Here is a 19,813-nt window from a genome sequence, read left to right on the forward strand (position 1 = left end):
AAAATTAATTAAATTCAAATGATTTTTCAAAAAAAAATTATACTATACATACACAAGCATACCCTTAACTATTATATATGCGTGAACTATATGCAACTAAATCATTGTTTATTTTTTGTCCTTATAATATACCCATATATATAATATATATGGCATATTTTTGAAATGTGCCCCCCAAAATTTCAATTAAAAACATTTAATTATGTGCCTTTATTATAATTAGAAACGGATAATACAAATTGGTGTTTCCTCATTGTAATTTTTCATTACATATATTTTTTTTATAATATTTATTATATTGCTTCATTATTTTTTATTTGATTTTTTTTTTTTTCAATAATTTTTTTATTGTAAAAAGAAATGAATATTCTTGCTACATACGCAATACATATATAAAAACATAACGATGTTTCCAAAATAACAGAGTGATAAAAATATATCATAAAACATTAACTATATAATACCTTCAAAGTATTAAATTTCGGGGGGAATTATAAAATATGCATTTCCAAAAAAGCAAAAACTAAAAACATAAGAAATCGTTACAATATTGGCATAAGCATGCCAAAAAAATACCATTTAAAAATGTTCGCTTTTAAAATGTATTAATTGATACACACTAAAAAATAAATAAAATAATAATAACATTATAGAATATTAAATAATAAATTAAAAAAAAAAACTTGTGCTAAAACTCCATGTTTACAATATCTTGCTTACTACTTAATTTTTGATGGAACATAATTCAAATGAAAGATACATATTTAAACCAAATTTTTTGGGGGAGGGTTCGTATGGTAAGGTATACAAAGCTTATGATACCGTGTTAAAAAAGGAAGTTGCTATTAAAAAAATGAAACTAAATAAGATTAGCAATTATATAGACGAGTGTGGTATAAATTTTTTAATATTAAGGGAGATAAAAATAATGAAAGAAATAAAACATAAAAATGTAATGAATGCTTTAGATTTATATTGTGAAAAGGATTATATAAACTTAGTTATGGAAATAATGGATTATGATTTAGCTAAACTAATTAATCGTAAAATATTATTAACAGATAGCCAAAAAAAATGTATTCTTTTACAAATTTTAAATGGCTTAAATACTTTGCATAAATACTATTTTATGCATAGAGATTTATCACCAGCAAATATTTTTATAAATAAAAAAGGGGAAGTTAAAATTGCTGACTTTGGTTTATCTTCTAAGTATGCATTTGACATGCATTCAGGTAAAATGGCAAATGATAAATATAGTAAAAGAGCTTTAAACTTAACAAGTAAGGTTGTTACATTATGGTATAGAGCCCCCGAATTATTAATGGGGAGTAATAAATATAATTCATCAATTGATATGTGGAGCTTTGGCTGTATTTTTGCTGAACTTTTATTACAAAAGGCATTATTCCCTGGAGAAAATGAAATAGATCAATTGGGAAAAATATTTTTCCTCTTAGGCACACCAAATGAGAATAATTGGCCTGAAGCAAAACACCTTCCTTTATATACTGATTTTACAAAATCGAATAAAAAAAATTTAAAAAACATTATTAAAATTGAAGATGATGATTGTATTGATTTATTAACTTCATTATTGAAATTAAATTCACATGAACGTATTACTGCAGAGGAAGCGTTAAAACATCGTTATTTTTTAAACGACCCCTTACCATGTGATGCTTCACAACTTTTCATTGATATGTAATTCACCAACAGATAGTGGAAAGTTACATAAGTGCATATACATACAGTATTATATAGAACTACTATATTATAGAAATAAATCTCTATATTTGTTTTATTGTTTACTATATATTTTTTGTTAATTTTTTTTCAAAGGACAATTTTTATATATCCAAGTTTGAATTGTCTGAAAATCCTTATTTAATATTTTTATAAATTTTATATACTCTTTTCAAGTCTAATTTTTTTATTAAATATTCTAGTTTACCTCCTAAAGAAAATATTTATACACATGCATGTATATTTGCTCATTTTATAATTTTCTTATACTATTATGGTCAAAAAAGTTGTAACATTTTTATTTTCTCAGTAAAACTTTTACAACGGAAAAGTATAATTTATTATTTTTTATTTTTTTATGCTACATTTTTTCATATTTCGTATGTTTTTTATTTTTATGTAAAATGCAAAAGAAAGCAAATTACAATTTTTCGACTAAATTTATTATTTTCTTTATTACAGTAAATTTAATGTACTTATTTTATATTCTGATTAAGGGACTACTCGAATAGTATTTTCTTGGGGAATAATTACAATATACGATTGCATATATTTATCCATTTTTTAAAATTGAATTATATTATTAAAATTAAAGGTATTTCGTTATAGCAGTAATAAAATTTTTTATGATTTTTTTTATTACCATATAAAATGTAAAATTATCTTAATATATAAAAAATATAATATAATACTTATAAAAGCTTAGCTAGCCATTTTTTTAAATAACATTTTGAGTATTAATATATTTAATTAAATAATTTTTTTCGTTTTCATAGTTTTCTATTTTTTATGTTTTTGATTTTTTTTTTTCTTATGCTTATTTTCACATATGTTTTTACCTTTGTCGTTTTTTGGTTGATTTGCATTTTTTAATAAGCCTTTCCAAAGCGACTTTAGCTCTACAGTATACAAATTTATAATTTATATTTGGAAAATAAAAATAATAAATTTATATGTAGCTCGAAAATGCCCTTTGGATGTAAACAATGTTATCATTAGAAGAAAATATAAAATTTACAAAAAGTTGTAATGCAATCTCAATCTTTTTGGTAAAACAATATGGATGACGTCTTTTTTGAAAGATACAAAAATAAAGAATGGTATGGAAGATACAATTTAAATAAACTATTAATAAACATAAATGAAGAAGAATATGATGAAAAATTCGGGAATGAAAATTTTTATGAAATATTTGATCGATACAACAAGGTATCATTTAATACAAAAATATATGAAAAAATCATTAAGAAAATATGTTATCGAAATAATTTGAAATATGTTAATTATTATGTTAATAATTTTGAAAAAATAAAAGACATTAAAGTGTTAAAGGAACGAGGGGAAGATAGGATATGTGTTTTAATACTTTGTTTGAATTATATATATTGTAATATAAATAATGAAATAATGACAATATATGAGTTAAAAAACCAAATTAAAAGAAATCTAGATAAAAAAAGAAAAGTGTATTGTAAAAATTTAGCAAAAATTATATTTAATATTTGTAATCGATTGAAAATTAAAAATTTTATGAATAATGATTTTTTACCATATATGGAAAAATATATTATAACCATAATTAATAAAATGAAATTATTAAATAGCAACGCCATTGATCTTAAAAAGACTTTGCAAGTGCAGGAAAAAAAACTTAATGCTTTTGATGACATATTTGAATATATAAACAATTTTAAAGATAATTCTGAATTGATATTAGACAAATCAGATAATCTAACAACAAATTTGATAGAAAATGATGATGACACCCTTATTGATCACTCTATTGTATCCCTAGAAAGGTCGATAGGAAAATCAGCACCCGAGTCAATAAATAATGAATATAGCGATGAATTTATCAATAAAAATGATAATAAGGATATCTTAAAAAAAACATTGAAAGTAAAAAATGGCGATCAATATACGCATGACAATAATGATGCAATATCTGAGAATATTCACGCAAATGATTATTTTTTTTATAACTATATTTTCTCTGAACGTGCAGATAAAAATGATGAACATTCTTGTGACAATGACAGTGGTTATTCTAATACTAGCGAACAGTTGGTTGTTATTAATAAAATGGGAAGAAAAAAAAAACAAATTCCAAACAGTAAAATGAAAAATAAGAGAAACAATGAAAATGATAAACTAAAAAAAGTATATAATACAACAATTTCAAATTTAAGTGAGGATAAAAAAAAACAATACCCCCAAATATTAATTGAATACTTAGAAAAAAATTTTAAACCACTTTCTCTATATTCATGTATCTTATATTCGTTTTTTATTATATGGAATAAAAAAGAAAATATGGATACAAATTTATATCATAATAAAAGTAGATGGAGTGGTGATAATTTGCATTATTTTTTATGTTCATCAATAATTATAACATTTAATATTTTCAATATAAAAATAACAGATCAATTTATTTGTTTTTGTCTAGATGTTAATCAACAAACAATAATAACCCAAAAAAAAGAAATTCTAGAGTTTTTCTTATTAACATTTAATGAATTTCTTGGATTTAATTTAAATAAACACAGAGATGTTTTTTTTTGTCTAAGAATAATATTTAGCAACTATTTATTACTACAAATGTATTTATTCTATATTATAAAAAATTATGAATTAACTAATAAAAGAGATTTTTTTTTGTCGTTAGAATTGCTGCAAATATATATAGCCAAATATTTTAGAAATATAAATAAAAATTTTCTTAATTTGTCAGATATTATAATAGATTATAATTTTTTGTTTAGTTCAGAATATGTTTATAAAGATTTCCACGAAATTATTTCACAAAATTATGATTTAATACATACTAAAAAGTTATTAAAAAATGTTATAAAAAAACGTTTATCAGAGAATGAAAAAAAAATATTTCAAGAACACAGCTTTAATGAGTTATACGATATAGATTTAAAAAATATAAATATGTACATGAAAAAAATTTTTTCTTATAACATATTTAGTGATCATAGATTAAAAACAAATTTTGGTAAACATGGGGAAAATAATCAGTGTATGGATCAAAAAAAAAATGATAATATTAATGAAAATTCAAGCAAACAATTTGAAAATAGTGTAAGAAAAAACAATAATGACAGTAGTGTTTATGGAAGTAATACGAATAACGCCGATAAAGCTAATTATTCAGAAAATTATACAATTCTTTGTAAAGACAGAGAGATATTGTCAAGTTATGATAATATCCGTGCAGGCAATTATTGTAAAGATAACAAAGAAAAAGAATTTATCATTTTCAGGCATAATAGTAGCATATTATATAACTCAAATAAAAATAATAATGAAGATAGTGATACTTATGATAAAGAAACTGAGAAAATAAATAACGAAGAAAATAATTATGAGAACTATTATGAAAATGATAAAGTTAATACAGCATGGGAAAATAAAGTAGACAGCTGGAATACAACTATAAATAATAATGATGGAAAATATTTGGAAAATGAAATGATAATAAAACCAAGTATTATAAAAATTGAAGAAGAAAATAATTTAACAAGTGTAGAAAATTTAGATGATGTATTTATAAAATATGAAATGAAGTCAAGCAATAATAAATTAGCTAATTTTATAATAGAAAATAGTAGTAATTTAAAAAAAAATGAACGATTTATTGATTTTTTTAATTATATTCATGTTTTAAAAAAAATTAATTTGTCTACAATAAATGAAACAAATTTCGAAATAATGCATTATTATAATATAAAAATAATTGTTCGATTTTTATTTTTTAATATATTAAAGAGTATTATATATAATTGTTATTGCGCTGAGTTTTTTACTCCAAATAAAATACATCAATCTATTACTAATCGAAAAAACCTTAAAAATGTATCCCCACTATTTAAAGGCCAGATAAATAATCTCAATGACCAAATAAAAAATAAAGTAGCTAATAAAATTAAAGACTTCAAAAATAAAAAACATAATTTTGAAAAATATCTTATTTGTGAACAAGCCTTTTACATAAAATTTTTTAAAAATTCAAAAGTATTTAAAGAAGATATTCAAAAAATTTTAGAGGATAACAATATAGTCCTACAAAATGTTAAAACGTTGTTATATTATTCTGACAATGAAGAAGGGGAAAATACAAATAATGGCACTCAGTCAAATAATTATGATAACAATTATTTGAATGCTCCTATTAATTTGTTTGAAAAATTGGAAGGTTATGTAAACAATTGTAATACTATTTATGATACTACGAGCCACTATGAAAACAATATAAAAAATAAAAAACGGAGAGCACATGATATAAAAAACACTAATCAAAATGAAAAACACCAAAATGATCTGATTATATCTGATACTTATGTTCCTTCAAAAAAAAAAAATAATAATAAAATCAATAAGAATAGTGATAATAATCGAAGCAAAAATAAGCAAAAAATAAAAATTCATTTATCTTCTTTAGACATTATGAATGATAACTCAAAAGATTCCAAAAAATATAATAGTACAAAAAATGAATCATTCAATTTATTTGAATATATATATAATATTAAAATGATGAAAGAATATAAGAACTTAGAAATATTATTTGGACAAAATTATTTCACTGAATTATTTAATATATTTAATAATGTTAATTATTCATTTGGTAGTAAAAAAAAAAAATTAATAAATATGAATAGTTGTTTATTTCATACTTATCACATAATAGGCATTAAAAAAATATCAAATATTGGTTATAACTTTACTTTTAAAAGCGAACTTAATAATATATATTCTAAAGTATTAAAAACCAAAATTTCAAATGTACTATCAATACAAGACATCAATTATTTATTTAACAAATTTTTTTATTTTCTCTTTAAATATATTAAGTTACATTGTTGCTTCTCACAAACAAACGGCGCTAATTTATATTTTCATCAAAGTGATCACGATTTGTCTACTATTTGTTTATGTAACACAGACAGGTGTTGTTATAAAATAAAAACAATTGTCTTATTTGAAAACTTATAATTTTGACACGAAATACTTCATGAAAGCCTTACATATATATGCGCCATAAGTATTATCCACATCGTTTCTTATTAATATTTTTTTCACGATTTTTTTTGTATTAAAGATACATGCCTAATACATGTATTTTCATTATAACAAACATAATTTGTTATTTCCTAATTTTGTTAAGAGCATTTTATTTTTGTATTTACTGTGCACAAAAAAGCATAGTATTTAATTTATTTATTTTTTAAAAAATTGTTTTTTCTTTATATATATAGATTACATAAAAATTACAAAAATAAAAAATCGTAATATTGTTTATTATTAATAAATAAGTTTTAAATGGTGAAAAAAAGTAAAATGAAGTAAAATAAAATAAAAGTTATAAAAATCAAACCATGAATATAACAATAAAAATAATATAAACAAAATGTATATATACATATATCCATGCGGGTGTATGACAATATCAAGGATGTAAACATCAACATAAATGAAAAATGTTTACTTAATAAACAGTATGCTTTAAAAAATAGCATTTTTATTAATAAGGGCTAACAATAACTATCATAAGCGAGTCTATATACGCATATAATACGTATGCATGCAGTCATACGTATAAATGTATAATATATATATATATACCAAAAACAGAACTGTAAATAATTACAATTTCATGGCCTTTTTTGCGCTAAATATTAAACTAGAAAGGGTTCTTTTTTTATTTGTTTTTTTTTTAGAAGATTCATCATTATTTTTACTTTTTTTGTCACGATCTTTTGTTGACTCTACACTTGATGATGACATAATATCTGTACTTACGTTATGATCATTCTTAGATTTGGGATTTTTTTTTTGTTTATCATTTTTGCTTAGTATAGATGAAGTCGATGCTATAGTATTGTTACTAGCCAATCTTTTATCTTTTTTTATTTTATCATCAGCATCAATAGTAGATTCAAAAATATCTTCTGCCACAATATTTTCATTTTTGATATCTATATGACAATTATTTTTTGAATCTTTTCCATTTAATTCATATTCAATATTACCTTTCTTTGACTTGCTATTACTACCTTTTCTTTTTACATTAATTTCTCCATTTGTAATATTTATAGAATCATCATTTTTTGTTAATGCTTTTTTTTCACCCTTATTCAATAATGAATCGCTATTGTTATTATTTGATAAACTAGTGCTATATACAGAACCCTCCTTTTCGCTTGCCATACTATTATCATTTCCCTTCTTCGTTTGCACATTTTTATTTGCATTGTTAGTAGTATCGTTAAATATATAGTTAGTTTTTTTTTTTAAATTTGACTTTTTTTTTCCTTTATTATTACTATTATTACTATTACTATTACTATTATTATTATTATTATTACTATTATTATTATTATTATTATTACTATTATTATTATTACTATTATTATTACTATTATTATTACTATTATTATTACTATTATTATTATTATTACTATTATTATTATTATTATTATTATTATTATTACTATTATTATTATTATTATTATTACTATTATTATTACTATTATTATTACTATTATTACTATTATTATTATTATTATTATTACTATTATTATTATTATTATTATTATTATTATTATTATTATTATTATTATTATTATTATTATTATTATTATTATTATTATTATTATTATTACTATTATTATTATTATTATTACTATTATTATTATTACTATCATCACCACCATTGTCGCTATTATAATTCATAGTAGTTTCCTTTTCTGTATCATTTGTGGTTTTAGTATTTTCTGCTTTTTCTTGTTCATTTATACTATTCCTTTTTTGGGGACTTTTTTTTTTTTTTTTAGATAAATTTTCTTGGCTATTTAAACTTTGTTGTTCCAATCCGTTGAATAAATCACTATTTTTTGATGTATCTAATAATTGCGAATTTTTTTTTTCATCCTTTTTGTTTTTTTTATCTCTACCTCTTTCCCCAATTTCTTCTACTTCGTTCATGTCATTTAATTTTGAATTATTTTTTTCAGATAAATATAAATTATTATTGTTTTCGTTATTATTAGAACTATTTTTATCATTTAGTATATTATCATCATTATTTTTACATTGATCATCATCGTTTTTTTCACTGATTTTATTTGTTTCTAAATTTGCGGAGTTATCATTATGTATAGAGTAAGATTTGCTATTATCGTCCTCTATATTATTTATATGTATTGAATTTTTAGAATTGTCTATTTTATTATTATATCCATTTGCATTATTATAATTACCGCTTTGCGTATTTGCCCCTGTTCCAATATTATGATCATTCATTTCATTTTTTTCTATTCCATCTACTGAATTAAAATCAATATGTGGTCTTCCCCTTTTCTTCTTTTCTTCTCCCCTTTTAAAATGTGGATACTTGTCGTCAAAATTATCATCAACACCTTCACCTGCAATATCGCTTATCAAATTTTCATCCTTCTGATTTAAATCAAAACTTAGGAAAAAATCATAAAGTTGCCCAACCTTGTATCCCTTTAATTTTAATTCATTAATGTCTTTCAGCATGCTAATATTTGTATTACTTACTTCCATAATTAACAATCGCTTAATTAATAAAAAGAACAATATCGGGAGTTTCATATCTTTACAAAATGCAACCTCTTTTTCATTTAATAAATCTAGAGCTAAAAATGTTTCTATATTTAATTTTTTATCATTATTTTCTTCTAATTCTTCGCTTTTAATTTTATATTCATTTTTTGAACTTTTAAAAGATTTTGTTATTTTATTATCAGTATTTTCTTGTTGTTGTTTTATCGATTCTTTTGCTCTTCTATTTTTTTCCACTTCATATTCTTGTACTTGTTCAATGTTTTGTAACCCCAAAGTTTTCCATTCTTGTAATTTTGTTAATCTTTGGCGCAACTTTTGTTCTTCTAATAATAATTGTATAAAATATTCATGATGCTGAGGAGATAGAAATCTAGATAAAGGTTTAAGAGCAGTATACAATTCTTTTTCTTCTTTTGTTCTTTTTTTATCTTTTTGTAATTGTGACTTTGTATCCAATAAGCCCCTTTCAATAACAGTTCGTTTTCTATAAATTCTTTCATCTAATTTAGAATTATATATTTCTAATACTTGCAATTTTAATTCTTTTTGTTGAGGCAAATCAGACTCTTTAAATTCCATATCAGCTAATAACAATTCAGCATCATTGTCATATTCTATATCAAAATCGCCTCTCAATGGCCAATAGCCAATGATTTGTGTTCTTGTATTTTTTTTATTTTTTGTTTGTACATAATCTTCATTTTCATTTATGTCTTTTTCTATAACATGTTCAATATCATATGGACTTCCATTTGGTTTTATTAGTAATCTTTTATTATCGGGTAAAGGCGCACAATTAGATTTTAAATAATAATTATAATAATGGGTTTCACATTCTTTATTTGTTTTAGGAATTTTTGCTACTGAATTTACTAAATCTGCAACTTGTTCCCAATTACCAAAACCATATTTACTTATTCCATCCAATAATAATAATTCTTCTTCTGCACTCCAATTTAATTTATATAATGGAAAATCATACTTAGGTATTGGAATATAATTGTGATAATTATAATGTTCACATTTTTCAGATTTTATTTCTTTCCCGCTACTAAAACAATTTATACATAAATCAAAATCAACACAATCTGCACAACGTATACGAATAGTATGTGTTATATCTTTATTACAAATATCACAATGATAGTTGCTATCAAATATATCATCTTCTGGTACACCTTCTATAGTATTATTGTTATTATTATTGTTATTGTTATTATTATTATTGTTATTATTATTATTGTTATTATTATTGCTATTATTATTGTTAGATATGCTTAATAGTTTTCCTTTCATCATCTCATCGTTTACCCTTTGCATTTCATTTAAATTTTGCATTGAATCGAAATTTGTATTTATTCCAATTATATTATCTTTATAAATTTGGTGATGAACATTTACAGGCACATTTTCTTTAAATGGAAAATTCATATGTTGAATTGCCAAAAGTTGCATCTGTTGTTGTGGATTATTATGATGCATCTGCATTCCTCCTTGCTTTTGTTGATTCACAAGTATCGAGGGTATACCTTGTTGTTGATGTTGAATCATTGTTTGCTGTTTTTGTTGTAAAAGATTTTGCTGTTTTTGTTGTTGCTGAATATACAATTGTTGAGGTGTTAAATGACATTGTTGTAGAAGACATTGTTGTTGCAAATATGGATTATGCATCCATTCAAAAGGAATTTGTTGATGTGAAACTGGCTGTCCTGGTGTTGGTGATCTTTGTAAAAATGATGCATTATGTGGTTGATATACATGTACCGAATTATTATTGTGCATAAATTGTGGAATATTTTGTTGATTTAACGACCCATGAGGTGTTGATGCAGTGTTACCGCCTCCCATTGATGGTATATGATTTTGTTGTCTATTCATTTGTGGATTCATAGATACGGTATTCATATTCTTTTGAGGTGGAATCATTTGTTGTTGTATACCTTGTGCATATTGAAATAATTGGTGTTGAACTTTTTGTAAATTTTGTTGGGGTTGCTGCATTAACTGTTGTGAATTAGCATTTTTTCCTTGCATCATGTATTGAGAATTTTGTGGATGTATTTGCATTAAATTATGTTGCATATTAGATTTATTAGCAGGATTTGCTTGTAAGCCATTTCTTTGAGGTTGTTGCAAATGTTGCATGGGTTGTTGTTGGTGTACTTGTTGAAGGTGTTGTGGAGCATTCATACCAGTGATATTAGAATTATTTATATTTTGAGATGGATTATTTCCTTTATATGCAAATTTCATAGAAACTGGATTGACATGATTAACTTGATTAGAAATTAACGATGAATTAATACCTGTAGTCGAATTTCTTTGGCTATTATTTGCTGGTTCAGCTGAATTTACAGAAGTTATCGGATTTCTTGGAATTTTTTGGGAAACCATAACATTTCTTTGATCATTTGGATTTACAGGAACCATTTGTGGGATATTTAATAATGGTGCATTATTTCCTTGCTTTTGTAATTGTGGTTGATTTGAATATTTACCTTGACTCCCTTGCATCATATTATATTGATGCATATTTTGTTCATGTAATAACTGTTGCAAATTTAATTGCTGTTGGATTTGAAACTGTTGATGTAATGAATTTTGCATAAAATTAGAAGGAACTATATTATTTCCATTATTTCTATTACCTTGTGTAGGATTATTTAATTTGTTATTATCATTCTTGTTATTATCAACCAAATTTTGAGTTCCAATATTATATAAATTTTGTTTTGGTTTTAATAAATGTGATGATTGTTTCATATCATGCATTAATGAATCAGAAGGCATATATGCATTACTACTATTATTATTTAAATTCATAATTTGATTTAATGATGGATTTCCAATTCTATTATTATTAATTTCTACACTGCCCCCACCATGTGATATCATTCCAGTGGTATTCATCATATTTTTTATATTTTTATTGTTGATAAAATGAATATTATTTAAATTTTGATTATTCATATCTGTTATCCCTTCTGGCATCATTCCCTCTTTATCACTTAACGAAGCTGATGGATTTCTGTTAAACCTACTATCTACTTTATTTTCCATATTTGAAAAATTGCTTACAAACATATCACTATTTTTGTTTATATTATCATCAATATTATTATAATCTCCATTATTCATATCATTGTTATATGTATTTCCGTTTTTTAATTTTTCCTCTAAATTATTTTTATTCCCATTTTTTCTTTTTTCATCTTCTTCATCTGAATCATAATAGTTATTACCATTATTATTATGATTATTGCTGTTGCTATTATCATCCCCTCCATCCCCTGTACCCCCTGAATCCATTCCATCATTACTATTCCCGAAAAATTGATTACCATCATAATTTCCCAAATTATTATTATTTACATCTCTAGAATTATTATTATTCGAGTAGTTGTTATTCGAATAATTATAATTTTTATTATCTCCATCGTTCATATTACTACAACACCTTGGAGAGTTTTTTTTATCATTATTTATTTCCGATTTTATTATACGCTTTAAATTATGTTCAAACTTATTTAATAATTTTGTATATTTTTTATCACATTTAAAATTGTTAATATATGGGAAAATGGGTTTAATATTAAAAATCGTTTTTTTATTTTGACTACAAAATTTATAACGATCAATATCTTCCTCTATATTTAAAAATATTTTTAATTTCATTTCGTTATATATAATACTGTATTGTTTGAGCATGTTAAAAAGGAAAAATAAGAAAATCTTATAAATGTATTTAACATGCCTTATATTATTTTTGGAGGGTAATGAAAATTTATTTTTTGCACTGATATATCGTTTTATTAGTTTAAAAATATTATGGCATAAAATGAATACATTTGTATCATTTATTTTGTAAGGATAAAAAGAGGATATGCAACTATTTTCCATTTTTATTATCTCTTCCCTTATTAATTCAATTATATTAATAGTAGTATAATTTTTTTTTTTCATATTATGAATTAATTTTCTAAAAATTTTAAGAAAATTTTCAAACAAATTATATTTAAAAGGATTTATTATCATGAATCCATATTCCTCATTCTTATTTTTATTATATTTAATGTTGTCACTTATTATATTGTTTAATATATTAATAGTCCCTGTTTTTATAAGCCTTACATATTTTTTACATAAAAAATAGTTAATAAATTGATAAATATTTTTGTCTATATATATTAAATGAAAAATAAATTTATTCGATATTTTCTTAATTTCAAAAGTGCACTTAAACATTCCAAATTTCTTTATTTCATCTGATATAATAACTAACTTAATATTTTTATTCAAAATAAAATGATATTTTCGGCACATTATCATTTTGTTGATATAGACCACTTCTTTGAAATCGTTTAACATATTATATAAGAAGATATCCTTTTGGAAATTTTTAAATGTAACAATTGATTTTATTTGATGTATAAAAAATGGGAAATTGGGATGAATAAATTTTTGTTTTTTTTCATTTACCTTTCCATTTTTATTTGTTTCTATTGCATTATATGTCATGTTTGATATTTTTGCTTTTTTTTTTGAACCATTTAAAATAACAAACCCTTTTATTTTATGACTTTTGCTATTTACATTATTACAAATAATATTTTTTTTATATTTGAAAACAAAATTATTATCAGTATATTGACCATTCAAAAGTTTAATTCTTCCTTCTTTCAAAAAATTACTTATTTCTCGATTTATAATTTGATTATTATAAAATGGCATATCATGATATACTGAATCGCATTTTACCAGTTTATTTTCATTTATGTTATTATAGAAACCTCTAGATATAATATACATATTTGTAGCAGCATTGTTACATTTTTGAGAATTATTTATTATATTTCTAATATTATTAACATTAAAATTTATCTCATCATTGTTATTATTAATAATTTTATTTCGATTTTTATTACCATTATCGTTGTTATTAATTTGGATAGTATTCACATTGTTTTTATTTTGATTGTTTACATATTTATACAAATCATTATGGTCGTCTTTTAATGCTTTTTTATTTAGCGTTTCCCCATGTTTTATCAAAAATCTGTAAATGATATGAAGCCGAATCAAATACTCATAATATTTTATCAAGTTTTCTGTATTATTTAAATAATAATTACTAATTGCATTGTTTGCATATGGTTTTAATGCACATGAATATAACTCATCATATTTATACACATTATTCATTATATATAAATAGCTATGAATAATTAATAATAATGGAAAATATATTTATCTATAACTATCTATATATAAATGGAGAGACATATACATATGTATATATCATATATGTATAAGCACGTGTTTATTTTTGATGCAATTATTGCCACATAAACTTATTTGTGTTCCCCCCTTTTCATGATTACATATGTATTTATTTGGTATTATATATTCAAGTGTTTTATCTTCAAATTATTCACAGCACTTAAAAAAAACGCAAATACTTTTTCTTTTTCTTCAAAATATACTAATAATTATACGCAGTCTACCCCCCTTTTTTATGCTTCGGTTGGTAATGTTTGAATATTATATTTGAGTATACAAATATAATATTAAAATTATAATTAAATATGATTATATAAAAAAATAATTCATAATTAATTACAATTTTTATGCCCATGAACCATAAAATTTATAAAAAAAAACGAGTTATATATGTAAAAAATATACATATTTTTTATTTCATCATTGTTTTTTTAAAATTATAAAATCATTAAAATTGTTTTAATATAATATATATTTGCTTGGTATTATAAAATATGTATTATTATTTCCCCTATTATTAAAAAAAAATGAAAAGGCTTCAGGTTATTTGTATATTCATAAAATTTGCTATATGGGAGTATAGATGTATAAGTTTATATACATGGGGATCATTGCTTATAGTATTTCTCTTTACAAAAATATGTATAATAATATACATTTATTTTGTATTATATACATAAAATATTAAATAATTTTTTTTGAATTATTTAAATATATTTATGAAAATTCATATATATTATATTTATTTTTATTTTTAAATTTTATTTGTTTTTTTTTAAGTATAATTATGTTCCTTAATAAGTAAAAAAATGAAATTTTTTGTAAAGAAAAAGCATAATTTTTCATAACATTTTCCCTTAATATATAAAAAAGCAAGTAAATATAGGTAGTCAAAAAATAGGGTATATATTTAATACTATAAGCATATATAAGTTTATTAAATTTAAAATATTTTTTATATATGAAATAAACATGGGCACGATCAAAAAAAAAAAAAAATAATATAATGAATAGTTCTTATATATTTTACTTAACAATAAGGTATATGAATTGAATAAAATATATTGTTTATACTTTAAAAATAATAAAATATTATAATTAATTATACACGCATTTTTTTAGCATAATTTAGGTATTGATTTGTGTCAAATGCTGTATTGGTGCTTATATTAATAAATTCCTTTTAAAAATATTATAAAATACATAATAAAAAAAATATATGATAATCAACTTTTTAAAAAAAAATAAATATATGAAAATAGTATCCCACTTTCATATATTAAATAATAATACTTCATTTTTTCCCTTTTTATTTTTTTGTAAACATGGGAAATAATCAAAGGTATATATAATATGTTTCAAATCCCATTTTTTGTTGTATTTTATGTGTGTTTATTTTATAGCCATATTCATTTGGATGTTTTCATGAATTGAAAGGTAAAAAAATAAAATTTATAACTAATCCCTCATTTTGTTTGCTTATAATTAGTATGTATTATGTATATCACTTATATTTCGATAACATTATCAATAGCTTCCATACATATAATATATATATATATGGTTCGCTCCGAAGTGAAAATGTACACACATGATGTATAATAAAGGATAATCGAAATTACAAATATGTTCTTAAAAATAAATAGAAAATGTAAAAAAAAGTCATAAAACAAGTTTATAAATAAGAATGCTAATATATATAATTTAATAAAAATATTAATAAGTTTCTTTAGTCTTTTTCTATAACCATAATATTGTATACATATATATTGTACATTATGTATGTGCACACACCAAAATTATATAGAATATATAAGTTAAACTCGAATTATATACAAACTTAATGTCAAAATAGGCAGTTAAGATAAACAAAACAACTATTCCCTCTGGTTATACATATAATCATTTTCACTAGGTTTTAACAAAAAAAATAATAAAATATAAATACTATATTCTTCATATCTATCCAATTAATGATGAATAATTAAAAAATTAAAATAATATCGTATCATTTTGTTTAAATTGACTACTATAGTAAACTGAAAAACAAATAGCAATATAATGTGTCTTATCTGCAGAAATATTAATAAATGATAAGACATCATAAATAATTATATGCATAAAATGAATGATTATCATATATATATATATATATATATATATATATATATATATATATATATATATATTGATAAAAACTATAAAGTTATAAATAATAATTTCGATTTAAACAAACTGTATAATGTCTATAAGAAATGGCACATCCATATATACACCAAAATATATAATCTATCATCATCTCATGTGTTTTTACATAAAATATGTAATACAGCTTTACAAATTCAGTAATATGATCAAAATATATGGATTCAATTTTCACATAGTAAATAATATCGTTCATTTTATTTATATGCAAACAAATTAACATACAATAAAAATATTTTGATTAATAATTTTGAGGCAATTATATTATCCCCATATATATCATGACGCAGCTATTCATAAATATATATATAAAATTATATACACATATATAGAAATCTGCATATATATATATGTATTCATACAATATATATTGTTATGTATTCCCATGAGCATATCCATGAAAACACAAAATGATACTAAAAAAATATGCATAAAAAGGGAGATGCAAATAGCAATGAATGCTTTTTTATATATAGTTTATATATTCTCATAATATTAAAAAGAAAAGGAAGAATGAAAAAATAAGCGAAACATGGGACAATAAAATGACAAAAGATGCATATATTATATTCACTAAATAGGATTATATAATTTAATAAGGTATTAAATTATTAATACTAATAATTTATGCGTCCTCAATTTCTTTCTATATATCTTTTAATTATAACAAGTAAAAATACGAACATAAATATTAAAATAAAAATATGGGGCAAACAAAAAAATAAAAATAATAAAATAAAGCAATGTGCCAAAAAATATATATGATACATGAGGGCACTGCAATGATACGCATCTATATTTCGCTATATGTTTGTTTTTAAAATAAATATATAAAAATATTAATTTAATTATGGGAAAAAAAATTAATATAAAATAAGACTATATAAATCCTGAAGAATAAAATAATAATAAGTATTATATTATATAGAATAAACCTTTTCCAAACGGTGGATGGTATATATTAACATTTATACACATTAAAAAAAACACATATATATACAATGGTCATGTTTTAATAAGCATATGGATTATAGTCTTAAAAAGTGCTTAGATAATATTATTTACTTTTCGTCTTTTTTTGTAATTAAAAGAGTGCTATAAATATTGAAATAATTTTATTGCATAAAATATTATTTTAAAAAATCGAAAATTTTTGCGCATAAAATACTGTCTATAAAATCATGAATATTGAATATTATAAATTATTTAGCCCTTATCATATAATGGAATGTTCATAAAATATTATGAAATGCATTGTATAAATATATCACACTAAATCAATAAAAATCGTCTTCTTTAATGTATTATTTTGTTTCAAAATTTTTGTCATTTTATAATATAGCGATATATTTTAATCATTAGGAAGCCAATGAATTTTATTTGGATTTCTTTTCCTCTATTAAGACAAAGAATAATAAAACAATTTTTATTTTCACATATACTATATGATTGTAACATTTCAAAGGAGATGATAATATATGAAAATCGAAATTACAAACTATATTTACCTCATCAAAATATATATTCCACCAAAACAAAAAAAAAAGTTACATAAATTTTAATGTATATTGTATTAATCACACTATATTGGTGATTGTTCCTTTAAAATTATGAACGTTCAGGCAAAAAATTAAATGATAAAAGAAAATAAAGAATTATAAGTCGATATATTTATATTTGAGTTTCGTAATATGTAATGCTTATAGCATTTTGGTGTATACGTATTTATTACTTTATCATTTAATAAATGTAGACTTATTTAATATGACATATTTTTACTTTTTATATTTTTTGGAATATAAATTAAGAGATAAAAATAAAATAGTTAGTATTATAGCAATTCCAAAAACAACCAATTGGAATATTTATATGTTTTATAAATGCAATATATTTAAGTGTATTATTTATCTTTCTTTTTATGTTATCTTTTGTTTAAAATTATGTATTAAACACAAATTCCATAATGTGTAACATAGTTATACAACCCAAATTGTGTGTATACGTATATACACACACAAACTGATACACCTGAGAATCGGGTATACATAACGACATACACTATCTGAATAATAAAGTATTTTTAAACTTCATTTACCTAAATAACTCTACATTATAATTTCCGAATTGTGCGCATACTAAATATATAAAAATATATATAATAGCAAAATAATACATATAAAAATTATTTTTTTGGAATTTTAATATTTTCTATAGTTATATGATACCACATGATTAAATTACACACATAAAATACATGCATTGTAGAGAATAAACTTATTAGCATATAATAAATAAAACAATCTTTCTATTTTGTTTAATTTTTAAAAGCTTTCTTTAATCTTCTATACATATATTTTTTTAATGGTTTTTTACATATGAAATAAAACTTTTATTTTTTCATCCTTATAAATTTATATTTGTTGCGTATTTTATGTTTTTTATAAAATATTCAAATTAAAGCTACTTATTCAAGATATTTTAATTTTTGAGAAATAGAAATTACACAATAAATTCCTACATTTTATATATGCATTTATTTTTGTTATTTTTTTTTCAATAGATATCAGTGATATATTATTTATGAAGAAATAAAATTTTATGAGACTTGCTAAAATTTTAAGAATGTTTTTTTTTCTTTATATTTATTATTTACAATTTAATTAATTTTATACGTTTATATGCATTCTCCTCAACTAATAAAATGGAAATGTAGTAAGAAAAATGTTAAAAATTATAAAATATTACATGGTGAGAAATAAAAATTAATATATATAAATACATAAATTTGTTAAATGTATAAGGTGTTAAATATACATACAAATTAATCAGTTTATACATATATAATTTTTTTTTTTTTTGTGGAAAATAATTTTAATAAAGAAGATAAAAACAAATACTCACATTAAGCATAGTTTTTTATAGAGTTATATATGTATAGATTCGAAACTGGTTAGATAGTGTATATAAATAAAAAAACAAA

At 21.5% G+C, this 19,813-nt stretch overlaps 3 protein-coding genes across 3 annotated transcripts; 2 read left to right on the forward strand and 1 right to left on the reverse strand.

The window, feature by feature from the left end:
- Nucleotides 1-733: 733 nt before the first annotated feature.
- Nucleotides 734-1,708, forward strand: PBANKA_1212800 (MO15-related protein kinase; the record flags this gene model as incomplete). Its single annotated transcript, XM_034566184.1, has 1 exon — nucleotides 734-1,708. The coding sequence occupies one exon, from the start codon at nucleotides 734-736 to the stop codon at nucleotides 1,706-1,708; it is 975 nt and encodes a 324-aa protein (XP_034422806.1).
- Nucleotides 1,709-2,805: 1,097 nt separating this feature from the next.
- Nucleotides 2,806-6,750, forward strand: PBANKA_1212900 (conserved Plasmodium protein, unknown function; the record flags this gene model as incomplete). The annotated part of the gene is made up of 1 exon (XM_034566185.1): nucleotides 2,806-6,750. One exon carries the CDS (start codon nucleotides 2,806-2,808, stop codon nucleotides 6,748-6,750), a length of 3,945 nt encoding a protein of 1,314 aa, XP_034422807.1.
- A 651-nt stretch (nucleotides 6,751-7,401) lies between these two features.
- Nucleotides 7,402-14,550, reverse strand: PBANKA_1213000 (transcriptional coactivator ADA2, putative; the record flags this gene model as incomplete). Its single annotated transcript, XM_034566187.1, has 1 exon — nucleotides 7,402-14,550. The coding sequence occupies one exon, from the start codon at nucleotides 14,548-14,550 to the stop codon at nucleotides 7,402-7,404; it is 7,149 nt and encodes a 2,382-aa protein (XP_034422808.1).
- Between the last annotated feature and the right edge of the window lie 5,263 nt (nucleotides 14,551-19,813).

This window comes from Plasmodium berghei, assembly GCF_900002375.2.
Source record: "Plasmodium berghei ANKA genome assembly, chromosome: 12".
Lineage (NCBI taxonomy): Eukaryota > Apicomplexa > Aconoidasida > Haemosporida > Plasmodiidae > Plasmodium > Plasmodium berghei.